This window comes from Rosa chinensis, chromosome 3 (genome assembly GCF_002994745.2).
Source record: "Rosa chinensis cultivar Old Blush chromosome 3, RchiOBHm-V2, whole genome shotgun sequence".
Taxonomy (NCBI): Eukaryota; Viridiplantae; Streptophyta; class Magnoliopsida; order Rosales; family Rosaceae; genus Rosa; species Rosa chinensis.
The window spans coordinates 4,276,492-4,294,883 of NC_037090.1; the positions used below are offsets into that span (position 1 = coordinate 4,276,492).

Sequence of the window (18,392 nt, forward strand, 5' to 3'; positions counted from 1 at the left end):
AGTTTTGCTTTGAATTCAGCCTTTCCAGAATGAAGCCAAAAGGCCAAGTTTGTATGTTCAATTACTATCTTAGCCTCCAATGATAGTAGATTATGATGAGTCCAAGTTAGTTAAAGCAGATTATGTACACACAAAACCAACAATCATAGCTATGTTAGTTAATGAGTCCCCGCAAAAGCTAGCGCGTTTAGCATCCAGATGTTAGAACTTAGAACGTGACTCTAAGGGCATTATCGGAATAGAGAATAGTAATGGGGATCTTCAAGCGACTGTACATGAAGCACCGTAGAGCAGCTGAGCAAGCAAGGACTTTGAATATTCCTTACAAGCTAACATGTAAGCAAAACCTGAACAAGAAGTTTCAGAACGGTAGGAACCTCAAATGAGATGCAATTCAGATTCTGGTGCGAGTCGGATTATTGTCTTCATTTCAGCAACTTTGTAGACGAGAGTGGTCAGAACCAGGGTAGAAAGGAACCGAGAGTGCCCGAAACTCTATGCAGAAGGCTTGAAATATGGCCTCCAGCTTCTTTGCGTTGTGTATCGGATCTTTCACCAGCTGCCAGTCTGTCCTTCAGAGTCATATTCTCGTTCTTGAGCTGTAACAGCGTACAACGTCAAATATAATTCGTTTGAAAACAGATAGATGACCAAGGATTTTACATTTCGAATACCAATTAAAATGGAGCACATTCAAGAGACTTAACTACTTATGCTAGAACAATATGTATCAGTAAACTTCAGCTCATACATACCTCCTCTACAGTTGATACAAGCTCTTCCACCATGTGCTGCAATTGGATAATTGTCTGTGAAGTGACATCCTCAAATGCTGAATCCAAATCTTCAGGTGAACCAGGATCATAGAGAATTCCACTCAATCTGAACAACTCCTCAAGTAACACCACATCTTCAACATCAAATCTTTCCCTCAACTATATACATCATGAAGGTTGTCTTAGAACTTAACTGGAATGATAATCGAAAGGTCAAATCGACAACTTCACAAGATAACCCTTACCTGGTCCAAAATTCTCTCACAGGCCTGGTTTTTACTTGAAGAGGGGGATCCATCCTTTTTAGCATACTTATCCTCACTGGACTTCGCATGCAGTGACATCTTTATGTGCTTTGCCCTGCCAAGATGCCAAAGCCAAAATGGAATTAAAAATAAGAACACAAGAATTGTTTTGAGTCCAAATGGGTAGACAACTGAAAACGGATAAACTGATGCTGAAATTATCTGATGCAATGCCCTTCTACTTGCGAGAATCTTGAAAAGGAGATTCCATGTGTTATTGTAATCGATCAAGCATATCTTATTTCCCATCAACACCTTTATATTGAACAAGCAATACATAGATATTATGGGGTATGCGTAATGTACCTCATTCCAAAGCGAAGAGTGGACAGACTCTCCGATGCATTTGAAGGGCTTGGTGAGCAGCAGCACAACAATGCAGTACGGGAGTTTCCTCCCTGTAATACAAAGAGAATTAAATCTTTAATACATATTGATCATTCAATGGCAAGAAGGATTAAAGGGAGGGAAAACTAACCAGTGCATCTTGTAAAAGCCGAGTGAGTTTGGAATCACGATACGGGATATGGTATGCTTTGCCTGGTGAACCACATGTGAGAGCATTTATCACATTTCCAAGAGCTGAGAGGGATTTGTTGATGGTCTTGGCTTCTTCAAGAACTTTTCCCTCGGCTCCAGTTTTCTCTGCTTTCTCAGAACCAGCCAAGTCAACAAGAATCAATTTGCCAGTTTTCAACCTGTCCATAGATTCAGAATGTTCAAGATTCGCACATCAAATCTATAAAACCAATATCAAAATATGAATTATTTTACCTGTTATCTTTTTTTAATTCTTGCTGAACTGTGAATAGGTAAATACAATGACTTCTGCTGCTGGACATGTTCATCTCTATACAGTTGTTGAGGCTTGAACACACTAACAGAAAGTGAACAATATTCCCAGCCAAAAGAATGCTATCATCATACTGTGAAATTAGGAAATAAACAGAACTGGATGTTTTGTTAAAAAAGAGAAAAGAAGGATACGGGTCTCTCCAACAGTTCTGTTAGCTATCCCACTCTGGAGTTATACATCAGAATTAGAACATAAACATAAACCATACATTGACACAGAATCCAAAGTAAACTTATCTTACAGATAGGGTCTGTAATGCTTCTGCAGGATCCGATACAGAGATCTGGGAAAGGGAACACATGAGACTATTTCTCAGTGGGATAGCATATTACAATATGCATTGCAGAATTACTCAACATCTACATCATACATAATATGAACTCAAGTTATAGCCATCTGAGTTTCCTTAGTCTCAAAAACTATTTTGAATATAGAGAGGTTTCAACAAACAAAAATTTTGAATTTTGATACACTGCCAGGATGATTCAATCCTTATATAACAAATCCTGTCACCAAGGACTAATATTTACAATGGACATGTGAACAAGACAAGCATCAGAAGAGCTATCGTGTGTGCACACTGACACTATCATGTTAGTAGAAATGAGCTAGCGAAGATGGGGTATTTAAGCCAACTGAATAATTGACAGCATAAACTAACAGCTTGTCTAGGAATATAATGTAGACTATATAATCACGACAGCCACTGTGGACAAGAGACTAGAAATAATTTCAAAAGATAAGCAGACCTCTGTCACTCCATTTAACACTATGCCCTGAGCTTTACTCTCCTTGATCTGTATGTTGTCTTTGGACAAATCAAAGAGGTCCCTGTGTAAGAAGTACAGTTAACAGAATGTCATCATATTCAGCTTACTTTGTCTATGTCCCAAACGGTAATGCATTTGAATCATTCTGGTTCCACATACCTTACTTTTTCCATGTAGATCTCCACCTGTAAGAGACACAAACAGAAAGAGAAAATTACATACACAGAGATGTTGCAACCGAATAATACTCCTGTGAAAGATAAGTATATCAATACCATTGACAATTTGATCGAGTGCTTCACTGTTCCTTCAGAAGACTTAATGCAATCAAACAGTCCATCAACTATTCTCGGAACTAATCCTCTCTTTTGCTCATCGCATACCATTATGCTAGGCCCCTGGACCAATAATGCAAGCATCACCATGTGTAAGCTCCATGACCTTAACAACTATTAGCAAACAACTAACGATCATTGTGATATCAAAACATCACCTCCATACTATACGTCTTCCCAGCTCCAGTCTGTCATTAGTTTGAACAAAGTTGCAAATTAGAATCGACAAGATAATTAAGGCATGATGGGACAGGAACTTAACACGCAGACACGCAAACAAGCCACCACCGTAAGGAGGAAAAGTTACCTGTCCATAAGTGATGATCGTGCCGTTGATAGCATCAACAGCATCTGTATCATGATCGCCAAAAAATTAATATAACAAACCACATTATTTCCAATTAGTACAATCTTTCCTGTGCAGCTAACAAAGTCCATTGTTTGTAAGATATACCTTTCACAATCGGCAGAGCTAGAAATTCGTAGACCTGAGCTTGCTCCGAGTTTTCGTAGAACACCTTATCAAAGCTAAACGTAAATTCTTCTTCCTTCTCATCCTACCATAGAAAAATTCACATTCATTAATATATATATATATATATATATATATATATATATAATCTAACGACTAGTGCTTAAATTAGCGAGGAGATAAAACCTTGAGGACGAAAATCTGCGAATCTACACAGTGAATGCAGACCGAATCGCCGTGATCTCTTCTCTCTCCGGAGCTCAAAGGCCTGAACCGAACGCAAGCTGTTATGCTCGACATTTCTAATCAAATCAAACCTGCAAAAATTCAAACGCGAAAATCAAAACGAAAATTTCACACACGATCTGTTCGACTCTACTAGAAATCCAAACAGAACCGGATTTCTGAGCTGATCGATTCGGATCAAGCTCAGCTTAGAAAACCGAAAATTCGATCAAAAACTGAAACGACGTCGGTTCAGTTTCTCAGCGAAGAGATTCAACGTCTCAGTAGCTCATGAGCTTCGAGATCTGTTTTGGCTACTCAGAAATCTGAAGGAGGAAATTGAAATTTGCAGAAATAATCAAAGAGGAGGTTAGAGAGAGTACTCTGGGTTTTTTCCCGCGAAAAAAAAAAGAGAGAAATGAAACGAGTCGCTGCAATGTGTGAGCCAGTGAGCTTTTTATATAGGCACGCTCGTATGTGACATGTCGCATTTCAGCAAAGTCAAGCACTGCGACGTCGTTTCGTGGAGGCGTTAAATAGAAATTGGGGATTGCTAAAAACCCTAGAAGACTCTTAACGGTCAACAGACGACGGACCATGGCGGACCAGGAGCTCCATCTGCTCTCAGCTTTCCTGGCTATGGAGCCCACAGACTCTCTGATCGGCCTGGCCAGGTAACCCACCGGCGCACGTTAGCGCAAAGCGGCGCACTTTAACTTATTGGAATCAAATATTCAAAATCAATTGCAGAAGAATCCTTTGCCAATCCGGCGCATTTTAGCGTCTGGTGGCGCATGTTAGCAGCTGATCAATGCTTTTTGTGTTTGTGAATTTGTGTAGGGAATGCGGTGGAGGGTCGGTCACTGAGAGAGTTCAGAGGTTTATTTGGGAGCATTGCATAACCAAATATGTAAATTTCTAATGCCTTTTATTATATAGAGTTTCAATGTTGGTTTTATATTTCTATAGATATTTGTATCAAAATTGAGTTGTTAATCTTTATACCCTTATGCATGTGTAGTTGGAAGCGAAAAGTATGTGAATTTGAGGTTGATAGTAAAGCAGGGTAAATAATAACAATTAGTTAGTGGTTGTTTAATATGAAGTTAAAGTTTTTATATATGCGATTTGAGATATTACTTTTCTTGATTATGAAGTTTGGTTCAGTTGAATGGTGAATGCAGGCGGGGAAACTACATGCGCCTTATCTGAGGAAGTTTCTGAAGAAGCTTATTGCTGAAGTTGAGTTGAACCACGGTGATGTGATTGATGAGTTATACGAACATTATGCACATTACATGACTACTTTGAAGGTATAGCTAATGAATGAAAAAATAGTGGTATAATGCTGTTATTTGGTCAGGTTATTCATTTGTTTTCAGTCGAAACTCGAAACTAACAAGCTGTTTTGTTCATTAGGAGAATGATTTGGAGAAAGATAATGCAAGGGTCTTCAAGTACATTTCATTTCTTTTTCCTGATGGTAATAGTTTCAGTTCCACTTGAGGTTGTGTGTGGTGTTTCTTATTCTTGGTAGCAGATTATTGAATGACTTGGTGCTTCTAGGTTGTCTTGAACTTTCAAGATGTTTGGAATCAAGGAAACTGATGGTGCAGCTGCAATGTTCTCTCAACATGCTTGAAGGAGATACTGGGTATGTTTCACCGTTCATATCTTTTGTCTTCTAATTGATATCTAATCAACCAGATAATTGATGACTTTGCCAAATACAAGTCATTTATTGTAAAAGAAGTTACCAACTCCAATGGTTTGCTCTTTGTAGCTAACCCATTAGTACATATGGTATACAGTGACCCCTATAAATCCATATCTCTGTTGTTGATTAAGACCTGTTTATGCATTAAGGGGAAAATTTCTAATTTTTATGTGCTACCTGCTCTAATTTTTATGTTTGATTAGTTTGTACTAATATATAAATAATCATTTCAGTTAGATCTACTACATGGTTCTTTTGTTTAGCTAACTAAAATTAGTATTGGCTTGTTTGATGTAGGTGTTCAGTCTGGCCATCAAGTCTTCTCTTGTCAGAGTGCATACTTTCATTTCCAGAATTGTTCTCTAATAAGTCGTGCTTTGAGGTATGTTACAATTTCAAGAATTCAGCCAACTATGATGGCCTATTTGAATTCTACATTTTGATTGTGTTTACCATGAACTTAAAAATAGGTTGGTTCAGGTGTTGGTTTGGTTGGCATCTGTCTTGCCCATGTGAAAGCATCCAAGGTATGTTATCAAATTGTTGGTACTACTTCTCTAAGTCAATGTTCTAGGAGATGTGTTCTTTGACCACAAAGCATGTCATTTATAATGAAGTGATGAAACACATACATAGTCAACACCATTTGGTTCTTTATGGTGTCGAGGGTGATTGACCATGCCATGTATAGTCTTGAAACTTTTAGTACTTACATGCATATAAGGAGACATATTTATCACTTATTTCACCAAGGCAAATGATGTCAATCTTCATATTGTGAATCACTTTGGAAAACTTTTGTGTTTGATATAGGTCATACTAAGTGATGGTGACCTGTCAACTCTAGCAAACATGAAGCTTAATCTGGAACTGAACCGCTTGAGCGTTGAAACTGATATGTCAGAAACTACTGAAGATCCAAATATGGTAAGACTCCGGCAATGATATCAAATTAGTCGGTAAAGAAATTAATGGTAGCGTATGAGAGTCACATGAATTCTAATCTGAAAAACTTAATGATGTCAGGTAAAATGCATTCATCTGCCATGGGAATCTGTGTCAGAGAAGGAGCTTCAAAACCACAAGCCAGATATAATGTGAGTCTAGCAGGCTATAAGAGTCCAGGGTTTAGGCTGCTTTAAGTTGTCCTTTATTAATTAGATTGAAGTTAGATTTGTTATGGAACGCTGCAGTGTGTTTAGTTTTAGTTGTTTAGAATATGGCCGAATGAATCCTTACAAGCATGCTAATCCTTTTCTTCATTCTACAGTTTGGGTGCAGATGTAATATATGATCCCGTGTGCCTCCCTCATCTTGTTCGAGTACTTACCCTTCTTCTGAACCAGGAAAAACCATATCCTGACCAGTGCAGTAATAATCATCCCGGCTTTTCATTGGGAAGTAAATGTAGTAGTGATGCTAAAGTCAATGCAACTCATCAAGCAAATGCTAGCAATGGTGATGAATCCGTTGCTTCTCTATGCAAAAGAACAGACAATGGTGCATCACATGTTGGATTGAAGAAACGTCCGACAGCTTTAATTGCTTCTGTCATTCGCAATGTCGACACATTCAATAAGTTTCTCACTTTGCTAGACGAGGCCAACCTTACGATCGAAGACCTAACTGAATCGCATAGGCCTCTAAATTTTCTTCCTTACTTGAAGTCATATGATCGCAGCACCGTACGACTGTTTTCCATCTCATGTAAATAACCTAGAGCCATCAATTGTTCAACACCATCCCATTTATTGTTAAAGAATTTTGTAGCATTCTGACTTGTTAATCACTGAATTGTATTCTAAATACAGTAATTGATGAGCTTTCACTCCCTTATTCGAAAAAAGTCATATCATGGTTAAAAGAGGGTGTCAAGTCATACCCCAATAACACAGTTCGATTCTCGTGCACGCATGAAAGCTTGATTCTTTTCCCTTTTAACTATGAAATTTAACCACTTTATCCTCCCTTATCTTAATCTCAACATCAAAGGTCAATTTTGGATAAGTCAACATCCCAAGGACACGTTGGGATCACTCGTTTCCCTGTTACTAGGAATCTTGATCTCGCCTGGAAATAACAAAAGCTTTGGTCTGAAAATGGTTAAGTCAGCACGTACTGCAGTTAATAACTATTTAACTGCAGTTAGTTCTGTAAGTTCCTTTTGTACTGACGACCATTGAGATTGGTGCAGTTCCAACTCTGCTGTCCTTTTGCTCTGACAAAAACTAAGTAGGCCAGAGCCAAAATCCAAGCATTCAATCAGACTTCACGTTCAGTTGCAGAGCTATCAGTAGAGCATTGTATGCACTGAACTCTGAGGCTCCGAGGCTCAAATCCCAGTTACTTTATCAAAGTTTTTGAATACCATTCCAAACCCATAAATCAAAGTCACCAACTCACCATGGCAGAGCTGAAGAACCAAGGAGAGGTTGCAGTGGAGCCGATTCATTTATGGGCTACCCCAAGATCACTGAGTACAAGCCTCATGTACTCTTTTGCTCAGGTGCCATTCCAATTTCTTTGATATTCTAATTCTGGCTACTGTTAGATAGATCTTTTGTTTTCTTTGAATGAAAGCTAGACATGAAGTGTTGACAACAATGGAGTTTGGAGAAAAGAAGGAAAAGAAAAAGAAAAAGATTTATGAACTCTAACAAGCCTTTGACCAGAATTTTGGGTTTTGGTGAGACTTGATGAAGTTAACAGTATTGATTACCAGTGTTGTTCTGGTGTGTTCATCATTATTGTGCATTGGTTGGTAGGTTAAGCTACTTGACCTTGAAGTTTTTACTAAGATTGGTTCAGTAATGCATCTTCTTTTTAGTGATGAAGTATTAGTAATTGAGGCATTTATTGTTTTGTTTCTGTTTATAGAGGGATGACATAGAAGTGCTTGATGAACCGCTTTACGCAACTTTCCTTCGGGTGACAGGTTTCGATAGGCCCTACAGGGAGGAAGTACTTTCCCAAATGGTATGTCACTGAAATTCCATCTCTTGATTTCTACGAGCTTTTCTTGCTGCTAGAGGACAACTTTGCTACTATCTGCATTGGTCAATTTTTTTAATATGTTACCATTTGCATTCAGTTCTTCTGATCTGTAGTTGTAAACATCACCATTTTGTTTTATCATCTGTGATTCTCTTTGTCCCTATTTCGCACTTTCAACTTTTGTATTGTGTGTACCAGGAACCTGATGGAAATAAAGTCGTAAATGATATCATTCTTGGTCCAGGAAGCAAGAAGTATCGCTTCTGTAAGGTGATAAGCTGTTTTCTGTAATTAAGTATATTGCATGTCTATGTTACCTAAAATGTCAGGCTTTCTCCTTTCAATTCATGTTGTGAATTTCTTTTCTCAAGCTAATTAAGTCTTTAACAGCATGAAGAAAGTAGATTTCTTAAAGATGTATTAACATGAGAATCCCAATATTCAGTGCAGATCTATGAGATTTTTCTAAGATCTCATTTCTTGCATAAAACACAAAATGTACCGAAATGTGTATGCAGTTTTACTTGAAAGCACAAACCTTATATCTATCATTAGTATCTGCTTTAGTATCCAATTAAAGCATATTGGTTCTTTTATCTTAACTGAATCAGTTCAAACTATTCTTTCTATGTATTGGTGGCTTTATAATACTGTCGTATCTCTTGTAATCTACAGCATATAGCAAAGCAACGTGTCCCTGGCTTACCAATTGATCTAATGAAGAAAGGAAAGCATGTCATTTTGACGAGGAATCCCCTTGATATATTGGTAAGATATTGTTGAAAACTTTTAGTTGGTCAGTTGTCTATCTTCAATAACAGTTTAAAATCTCTTCCATGGTCTTGGCACCTGCTCTTTTGGACCTGCTTATACTTGCAATTGTTAACCAACATTTACAGCAATGAAGCTAGTGCCTCCACTATTTAACATAGCTGAGCTTTACTGACTCCACTATTTTATCTCTTTTCAGCCATCCTTTGGCAAGGTTGTGCCTCCAACCCTTGTTGAGTTAGGTTTCGCAGATCTGGTCTGTATATACAGTGAGCTCTCCCAATTGGGGAAGCCCCCACCTGTCATTGTTGCAGCTGAACTTCAAGAAGATCCTGAGGTGTTAAGAGCATTTGAGCTATGAAGTTTCATACTTTCATCATTTAGTGTTGTCATGATCTGTTTTCGGTCTAAACCTTTTTTGGGCATATAAGAAAAGAAACTCTTCTTTATAACCTTGAGATTTGATACATATTTGTCTGAAGAATATCATGTTTGCTGACTTGGTCCAAGTCAAACATTTCTCTCATGAAGTAAATCTACTTGTTAAGTTGTTATTAATTCAAAAAAGGAAAAAGAAAGAATATGAATATTATCTTCTATTCACAAACGCATTGCCAGGAATATCTCAGCTACTAAAAGGAAGGCAACTTTTTTGAGTCAATAGCTTGTTCAGCGTTCTCTCTCTTCTTCTTTTTCCGGTAAATTATTTTGGAGAAAGTTCTCAATCTTCTATTTTTGGTTTCTTACGTCATCTGGTTTGTAATGTAGTGTACACTGCGCGGACTTTGTGAAGACTTGGATATCCCTTTTCAGTCCACAATGCTCAAGTATGCAAAAGCTTTTCGGCATATCCCATTAAGATTGAAAGTATTGTAGTGTGATAGTACTCTGGTCTTTTTTAGTAGAATGTAAATATGATATGATATTGTGACCCCCCAAAAAAAAGAATGATATGATATGATGTATAACATGGAAGAACATTTTTTCTAGGTTTGGCGTCAATGTGCAAAATGAAGACCAATTTTGATTGTTATGCTTTCTAAATCATGTCATGGCACAACTCTGAGTTTGGTTTTGCATAAGGGTTCACTTTTGCCATTCTTCCATAATTTGAAACATAATTTCTATCTAATCAGAAGTCCGTGCCTAATGCAAGTGTCTCTTGGCCTTGCTCATTGTCATATATGTGATTTGAAGTAATGTGATTACTCTCTTTTCAAGGAGTTGTCTATAACTAATCTTCTTTCACTGAGAATTACTGTTTTGAGCAATGAAAGTTATGCTTAAAAGTATGTGTATTATTTAGATAATTAGATGTCATAAATTGCTCTTCTCCAACATTACGTCTGTTAGTGTGTACATGACAAGGTTCCTATGTAAAACTTATAGGTGGGAGGCTGGTCCGAAACCAGTAGATGGCATTTGGGCTCCATGGTGGTATGAGAGTGTGCATAAATCAACATGCTTTCAGCCAGCAAAAAAATATCCCATGGTATGTTGTTTCTGCATTTCATTACATTAGGTTTATCATATGTTCAAATTATGAGAATTTTAAATTTGATCAAGGAACTAGCCATTTTTTCCACAAATAAATCTTCACTAAAAGTGTATGTTTATGCTCTGTGCATGTATTTCAGCCATTTCCTTTTCCTCTGTATGATGTACTTGAGCAAAGTCTACCCTTCTACAACTTCCTTCGGCGCCATATGAGGCAGACATCATGCCTTATGAAGTCTGGTTTGCCTGAACCCGAACTCCCAGTTCCAGAAAATGAGAAGTTACTTGCATGGGTTGGTGATGAGATTGTTCCACGAGAGAGTGCAAAGGTACTTGTACATGGGACATTTGATGATCTCCAGTGAGATAATCAGCCCTTCAGTCTTTGTTATAATGTTAAAAGTGTTCGAAGATATTTACTTTCTATTGTGTAACCTCTGTCTAAGGTTTCTGTGTTCGACTCGGTTGTCCAAGGTGGTGATTCAGTTTGGGAGGGACTTCGAGTTTACCAGGGGAAAATATTTAAGCTTGAAGAACATTTGGATAGGTCAGTGAAGAAGTTGTAGAAAAACTTGTGATTTACAATGTTCTGCTATAGTTTGTTTTTTAATACTTTTTCCTGTTAATATATATCTTTTCATTTATTGACAAGTCCTAATCAACATTGTTTTCATATCAATAGGTTATTTGACTCAGCAAAGGCTTTGGCATTCAACAATGTTCCTACTCGTGAAGAGGTGAGAGTTGCTGAATTCACTGTATTGGGTCTAATATCCAGAGATTTTTGCTTCAGTGGACTTTGCTAGTTTAGGAAGGAGTTCGGCTCATCCTTGTACCCTATTGGATTTTCATCTTTGCAGGTTAAAGAAGCCATATTCAGAACTCTTATTCGGAATGGAATGTTTGACAATTCACACATCCGACTAAGTTTAACTCGTGGCAAAAAGGTGCATTGTTTCTGGCCCCCATATCAGCTTTTCTCAAAACTTGTTATACTTTTTCATTGTTGGGTTGTATTATTTATCATAGTTCACAGCCAGGTGCAAGGCAGCAATAGTACATGTGAACCATGGCATAGATTGTTAAGTTATTTCCTCTCTTTGTAGAGTTCGTGTACTTTTTCCTTGAATAAAAATCCTTACACTAATGGTATTTTGTAAGACCCCATCAAAAGTATCACAAGGGTTCAGCAAATCAGTAGGCTCTTTTGATTATCTTAAGCATAATGGCTCTTAACATTATATTATCTTCCACTCTGAAATTTTTCTGTATCCTTCCTTTTATGTTGTGGCTCTTGTTATTGTGATGTGATTGTTAATCAATTGATCGTGGTAAAATGCATCCAGGGAGTGGGAAGTTGCTAGTGTTTCTGCTTTAGTTGCTTGTCATTGAATTAAGCCAAGTTTTAAATTGAAATTTCTTTTTGATGTAGTTGTCTGGTGCAGTCTTTATACATCTACTGATTTTTATCATTGTCGTCTTCTTCAGGTTACTTCTGGCATGAGCCCAGCATTCAATCTTTACGGATGCACCTTGATTGGTAAAATAAATTCTTAATCTTCCACTTTTGATACTCTACATCTTTACACTACATACAAGTAGTTGGTTTGTGGCCACTCATTGAAACTGGGCAAAAAATCAATTACCCAATTAATGGCATCAGCCTAACTGCCTAAGCCTACAAAAAACAAAACAAGTCTAGGCTACACTGCACTAACTCCTTCTTGACTGCATAGTGCACTAGTAAAACGAGTTTTATTTCATATGTTATACTTTCTATTTCTTCTAAACATGCAGTGCTTGCTGAATGGAAACCCCCCGTGTATGACAATACAAAGGGTATAACTCTTGTTACAGCTACAACACGTCGTAATTCACCGAATGTAATGTTCTAATTTCTTATTTTCTCTTTTGCTTATTATTTGCCTGCATATACTTTGATAATGAAGGCATAAAAAAAATTAAATAAATAAATAAAAAACCACCCAACTTTTTTTGTAGTACCAACGTGCTTTATCTGATTGATGTTTACTCCAAGTAATTGACTTTCTTTTCTTCTGCTGTTGGTACCAGAATTTGGATTCAAAGATTCACCACAATAACCTGCTCAACAATATCCTTGCAAAGGTTTGTCCTATTGATATTTAGAACAGTCATTCTTCTTCTCACATATCATGCAGGTGGATTTTTTTTTATTTTTAATTTTTTTATAAATACGGTCAACTCTTAGTCTCACAGATGTTCATGTTTTGGAATGCTAGTGCCACTTCCCATGTATATGATCTTGTAGAATTTTGACACGCTTTGATGAAGTCACTTGAATAGTGCAGATAGAAGGCAATAATGCAAGCGCTGATGATGCAATCATGCTTGACAAGGATGGTTATGTATCTGAGACAAATGCTACAAACATTGTAAGTCTCTGGTTTTGCTTTTCAGGTTTGGTATGAAAACTAGGCAGTTCTAGGTTCCCTTTTCACATGTAGTCCTATCATTTCGTCATTTCCTTTGATATATTGTCATTGAAGGAAATCAGTTCCTTCAACTCTATGTAAATTTCTTTGACATTTGCACTATTACTGATGCAGTTTTTAGTGAAGAAAGGTCGTGTATTGACACCTCATGCTGATTACTGCCTTCCTGGTGTGACTCGAGCAACTGTAAGTAGTCATTCCCATCTTATTGCAACATATAGTACCGTACTCCCTAAATTGAACTTCACGTTGTTTAATTTGTAAGAATGATATAATCAGGTACACCAAATTAAGATGAAAGAAAAAAAAAATCCATTTTATATGAATCCTATCAATCAATCTGCTTTCATCCCTGTTGGGGAAAGTGCTACTAAAGATTGCAACATCCTGACACACCCATATACAAGAACAGATATTTGACTGGAAGATAACATTATGCACTTCAGTGTTCGGCTGACTTGCTTATACTTTTGTGGTTTCAGGTTATGGACCTTGTGGTGCAGGAGAAGTTTCCCCTACAGGAGAGAAATATCAGCCTATCAGAGTTCCATACTGCAGATGAGGTTCGCTTATATGAATACTAGAGGAATACTTGCATGATATGTATAGATGGTTACACAATATAACAGTATAATTATAAAAATTCTTTAAGAGCATAATGTCACATATTTCTTTAGGTTAGTCTAATATATCGACTTTCTGCTATAATGGATGCAGGTATGGACAACCGGAACAATGGGAGAACTCAGTCCTGTAAGTGCCTCAAGTATAACAGGATCAAAACTATGCCTCGATTGTGCCAGTTTAATTCCTGTTATCTACATTGTAATTGTTTCCTCCTTACAAGAATCAATTACTTATGTGATGAGATTGTGTTTACCAGGTTGTGAAGATTGATGGGCGTCTAGTTGGTGACGGAAAAGTGGGGCCCGTGACCCGAAGATTGCAAAATGCTTACAAACAGCTGACAGCAGAGTCTGGGGTGCCAATACCAACCTATCATGAAAAGTGATGATTATTGTTTCAAAGGGTCAGTGTCTGATTCATTTTCATCAGCTATCCGCTAGCCAAATTCGTAATATCGTCTTAGTTTTTGTTACACACTGCATGATACTCAAAAAAATTGTCTTTCGCTTATCTTTAATGACAGGTTGTAAACTGTAATTAGCAATGGATAAGAGAATCTCTTGGTGCGTTGGTGGTAATGACTAGAGCTTCTGTGAAAGAAATGAATAAAAGAACCAATTCTCTCAAACAGCCCAATTGTAGTTGATACAGATGATGTGCAATACATTATTGCTTTTGTAATTTCATTTTCTTTCTTTTTAGGGAGAACTCAAAATGAACAACTTTGCTTTTGTAAGCTCTATTGCTATTGTTACAAACAAGTTGTACCATGATGCTGCAATAAATAAGTTCTTCTTTTGCTCATCCAACTCAGTCCATACTGAAGTGCTTTACTGGAAGCTTTACCAATTCTTTCAAATCACCGAAAAGGTACTGAAAGACTGAGATTTTGACATTTAGATGACAGGAACACTCAACATATCTGGTAATAGGAGTGGATTATTGTTTCAGAACATGTGCTAGAAAGCTACCTGTAACCACATCATTAATTTCATTTGCAAGTGTTGATACTCTTATAGAGTAAACAAGTATGACAACCCTAAAATAGACCATTGAAGATTTGAAGTACATTAAAATCTCCTCGTATCATACTGAAGCATAACATAAACTCTATCTAGTTCTGCGTTCACTCCCGTTCTACCACGAATTTAACGTTGGTACAACTGAAGGACGGCCGGGAGTGAACGAAGTGATCTGACTGAGGAATGAGAAATCACCATTTTACTTGTTGGCATCCAAACCAGTCACTCCCTTCCCATATTTTTCTCACCTTGTTTGTGAAAAATTACTTTTTCCTCATTCAGAAACCATACTTCTCACAATCTTTCTATGTTATGAAAGTTGAATTACTAAAAGCAGTGTATATTCTTAAATTAGTGGGATAATTAAAAACTCATACCCCATATATATAAGGGTTTTTATCATAGGTGGGGTCTGAACTATGTCTGACCGGACTAAATGGTACCTGGACTTTTAAAATGATCAAATAGGTACCTGAACTTCCAAAACCACATCATTAAGGTACTTCCGTCTATATTCCGTTAATCCTCCGTTAATTGCAGGGATAAATCAGACATTTCACCCAAATTGACCACTAAAATGACTGTTATAACCTCATCTGACATTTTGTCCATTTCCCTCTCCTTTCTATCTTAATTTCCCTCCAAAAAAATTGACTCTTCCCCCAACACTATTCATGTAAAACTTTTCATCAAATTTTACCTCCAATTATTGTCTTTCGATAAATAATAATCAACATCTCAACATCAAATTTTCTTGAATAATTTTTATTGTTCTTCAAAAATTAGCCTAACATAATGAAATACCAAATTATTCAAGTTTTACCTCCAATTATTGTCTTTCGATAATAAAATTAGCCTAACATAAAAATTATTTTGGTATTTCATTATGTTAGGCTAATTTTTGAAGAACAATAAAAATTATTCAAGAAAACTTGATGTTGAGATGTTGATTATTATTTATCGAAAGACAATAATTGGAGGTAAAATTTGATGAAAAGTTTTATTATGTTAGGCTAATTTTGGTATGTCATTATGTTAGGCTAATTTTATTATCGAAAGACAATAATTGGAGGTAAAACTTGAATAATTTGGTATTGCATTATGTTAGACTAATTTTTGAAGAACAATAAAAATTATTCAAGAAAACTTGATGTTGAGATGTTGATTATTATTTATCGAAAAACAATAATTGGAAGTAAAATTTGATGAAAAGTTTTACATGAATAGTGTTGGGGGAAGAGTCAATTTTTTTAGAGGGAAATTAAGATAGAAAGGAGGGAAATGGACAAAATGTCAGATGAGGTTATAACAGTCATTTTAGTGGTCAATTTGGGTGAAATGTCTGATTTATCCCTGCAATTAACGGAGGATTAACGGAATATAGACGGAAGTACCTTAATGATGTGGTTTTGGAAGTTCAGGTACCTATTTGATCATTTTAAAAGTCCAGGTACCATTCAGTCCGGTCAGACATAGTTCAGACCCCACCTATGATAAAAACCCTATATATAACTACTGCTCTTGCATCTTGGTGTAAAGTGTTGGTCGAGCTGTCAAATTGGCCTAATCTTTGTTCATTATAATAGTCAGCTGCCACAAGCTTTCGTGTGGAATGCACCCTCCACTTAATTGATTAATGATCTTTCTCACCAAAATCTTCAAAAGATGGATTTTTCTGGACATTTTTGCATTCTTTAATGGGCAATGTGGTGGTGGCCTGTGTGTTGAATCCACACTAGGGTATAATTTACTACTCTTTCCAAAACACTCCCTAGTGCTCTTACCTTTTCAGCATTTTACTTCTAACTTTGTATGCAATTCCAACTTTCTAGAGAAAATGCAAGTTTCATGATATGCGAGTTTCATTTTTTTAAGGGACAATGTTGTTCACACACTTTGCATTATTCGGAAAAAATGTAAGTCGTGATGTCATGATGATATTGTTATTGTTCCGAATAAGTGCAATAATTTTTTTTTTGGGAGGTCCGCTCTAATCATCGATTTTGACGAGTAAAGCCATTCCAAATGTCTAGTGCGCGCTTCCACAGTCACATCCTTTCTATCACTACTAGGATCCAATGGTCCAACTCCATCACAAGTGCACTAAGCACTATTGATCGATTCATTAGCCACTATAAATACCTGTAATGGGGCGTGTGTCTTCCACAAGCAATCATCCAACTATCTCTTCTTTCATCCAACGCAGTAGCTTTTCTATACATTTTTGAACCTTATGGCTGCCCAAGGAGCTCGTGACCTAACTCCCATTGGCCACATAGAGATTCCAGTTTCATTTCCATTAGCTACAGACCAAAACAGACTACCCCAAGTGCCTGAAGAAGATGACAGTTTTGACTACTCTGAAAGAACACAATGGATTCGTGCAGCTGTTTTGGGAGCTAATGATGGTTTGGTCTCTGTTGCATCACTAATGATGGGTGTTGGAGCTGTCAAACAAGACGTGAAAGTGATGCTCCTGGCCGGGTTTGCTGGGCTAGTAGCAGGGGCATGCAGCATGGCAATAGGGGAATTTGTCTCTGTGTACACTCAATATGACATAGAGATATCCCAAATGAAAAGAGAGATGATGAAAGGGAATGGTGGTAACGAGAATGCGGAAGAAGCAAAGAAGAAGAAGCTGCCAAGCCCGGCACAGGCTGCCATAGCATCCGCGATTGCGTTTTCTATAGGTGCAGTGGTGCCTTTGTTGGGAGCTGCATTTATAGGAGAGCATAAGGTGAGGATGCTGGTGGTGGCTCTTTTGGCAAGTATTGCACTAGTAGTGTTCGGAGGGATCGGAGCAAGGTTGGGGAGGACACCCATGATCAAGTCTTGTGTTAGAGTACTCATTGGAGGATGGATGGCTATGGCTATCACCTTTGGACTCACGAAGTTGATTGGCTCTGCGGGTCTAGAAATGTGACTAATTTGCTTTTGTTCTTCCCGCCCTTTGTTTAATCTCGTCTTTCTTGTGGGGGTGTTTCACCGGCTACGGTGATGTAACATATTTGAACTTATGTATAATAATGTTGGTAGCTTTGTATTCTCAGTATTTGACTATATTTGGGTTGTGATGCGCAGTAAATGAGCTCATGAACCCTGCATAGTTCTATGAGGCTATAAGCTATGAACACCATGAATATCAAAGTTCTTCAGCTCTACATGATATCAAAGTCACTACCAACATAATTAAATTTAGATTGATAAAATTGACATATATAACGAAGTCTAGATACCCTGAGCATTGGTTTTTGTAACAAACTTTCTAAGCAGTGAATCGTGTTCTTATCACAGAGTAGCTTGTCCATCTTGACGGATAATGACTAGACTTGTTTAGCATCAACATGAGTACACTACCAACTTAAAAACAAAAAGCATCCGATCCATGGGAGAAAAATGACCACGGATTTATTTCAAAGCAAGGAAACAAAGGGGATTACTACAGATGATATTCATGTATAATCTCCGTTAATCTTAAGTCATCTTTCACTGGACTAGGCAGTAGAAAAATCCTTTTAACAAGATATCAAATTGTGAAAAAAAAAAAAAAA

General features: G+C 37.1%; 3 protein-coding genes across 5 annotated transcripts; 2 read left to right on the top strand and 1 right to left on the bottom strand.

Moving 5' to 3' along the window:
• Positions 1–89: 89 nt before the first annotated feature.
• Positions 90–4,383, bottom strand: LOC112193076 (kinesin-like protein KIN-1). 3 transcript variants are annotated; one of them, XM_040516202.1, is made up of 16 exons: positions 4,122–4,383; positions 3,701–3,832; positions 3,497–3,599; positions 3,350–3,393; positions 3,201–3,230; positions 2,983–3,105; positions 2,867–2,892; positions 2,687–2,768; positions 2,179–2,220; positions 2,069–2,102; positions 1,856–1,931; positions 1,560–1,779; positions 1,388–1,479; positions 1,022–1,136; positions 756–935; positions 90–599 (listed from the first exon to the last, which is right to left on the bottom strand). In XM_040516202.1, the coding sequence occupies exons 2-16, from the start codon at positions 3,812–3,814 to the stop codon at positions 456–458; spliced, it is 1,425 nt and encodes a 474-aa protein (XP_040372136.1). In that variant the 5' UTR covers positions 3,815–3,832; positions 4,122–4,383; the 3' UTR covers positions 90–455. The 3 variants fall into 3 exon arrangements, with proteins under 3 accessions (XP_040372136.1, XP_024188867.1, XP_024188868.1); XM_024333099.2 differs by having other exon boundaries at positions 90–605; positions 4,122–4,379; XM_024333100.2 differs by having other exon boundaries at positions 90–605; positions 3,701–3,831; positions 3,912–4,379.
• On the top strand, positions 4,266–14,628 carry LOC112193951 (branched-chain-amino-acid aminotransferase-like protein 1). Its single transcript, XM_024334216.2, has 30 exons — positions 4,266–4,413; positions 4,580–4,649; positions 4,924–5,052; positions 5,159–5,222; positions 5,306–5,393; positions 5,754–5,838; positions 5,927–5,983; positions 6,270–6,383; positions 6,483–6,553; positions 6,727–7,168; positions 7,771–7,962; positions 8,334–8,432; positions 8,649–8,720; positions 9,126–9,218; positions 9,421–9,558; positions 9,990–10,048; positions 10,611–10,713; positions 10,859–11,047; positions 11,165–11,265; positions 11,401–11,455; positions 11,579–11,665; positions 12,207–12,258; positions 12,516–12,601; positions 12,792–12,845; positions 13,049–13,132; positions 13,307–13,378; positions 13,675–13,755; positions 13,910–13,945; positions 14,076–14,222; positions 14,343–14,628. The coding sequence occupies exons 1-29, from the start codon at positions 4,337–4,339 to the stop codon at positions 14,202–14,204; spliced, it is 2,979 nt and encodes a 992-aa protein (XP_024189984.1). The 5' UTR covers positions 4,266–4,336; the 3' UTR covers positions 14,205–14,222; positions 14,343–14,628.
• Positions 14,629–16,932: 2,304 nt separating this feature from the next.
• On the top strand, positions 16,933–17,884 carry LOC112193079 (vacuolar iron transporter homolog 4). The gene has a single exon (XM_024333108.2). The coding sequence runs from the start codon at positions 17,075–17,077 to the stop codon at positions 17,762–17,764; it is 690 nt and encodes a 229-aa protein (XP_024188876.1). The 5' UTR covers positions 16,933–17,074; the 3' UTR covers positions 17,765–17,884.
• The last annotated feature ends 508 nt before the right edge of the window (positions 17,885–18,392 follow it).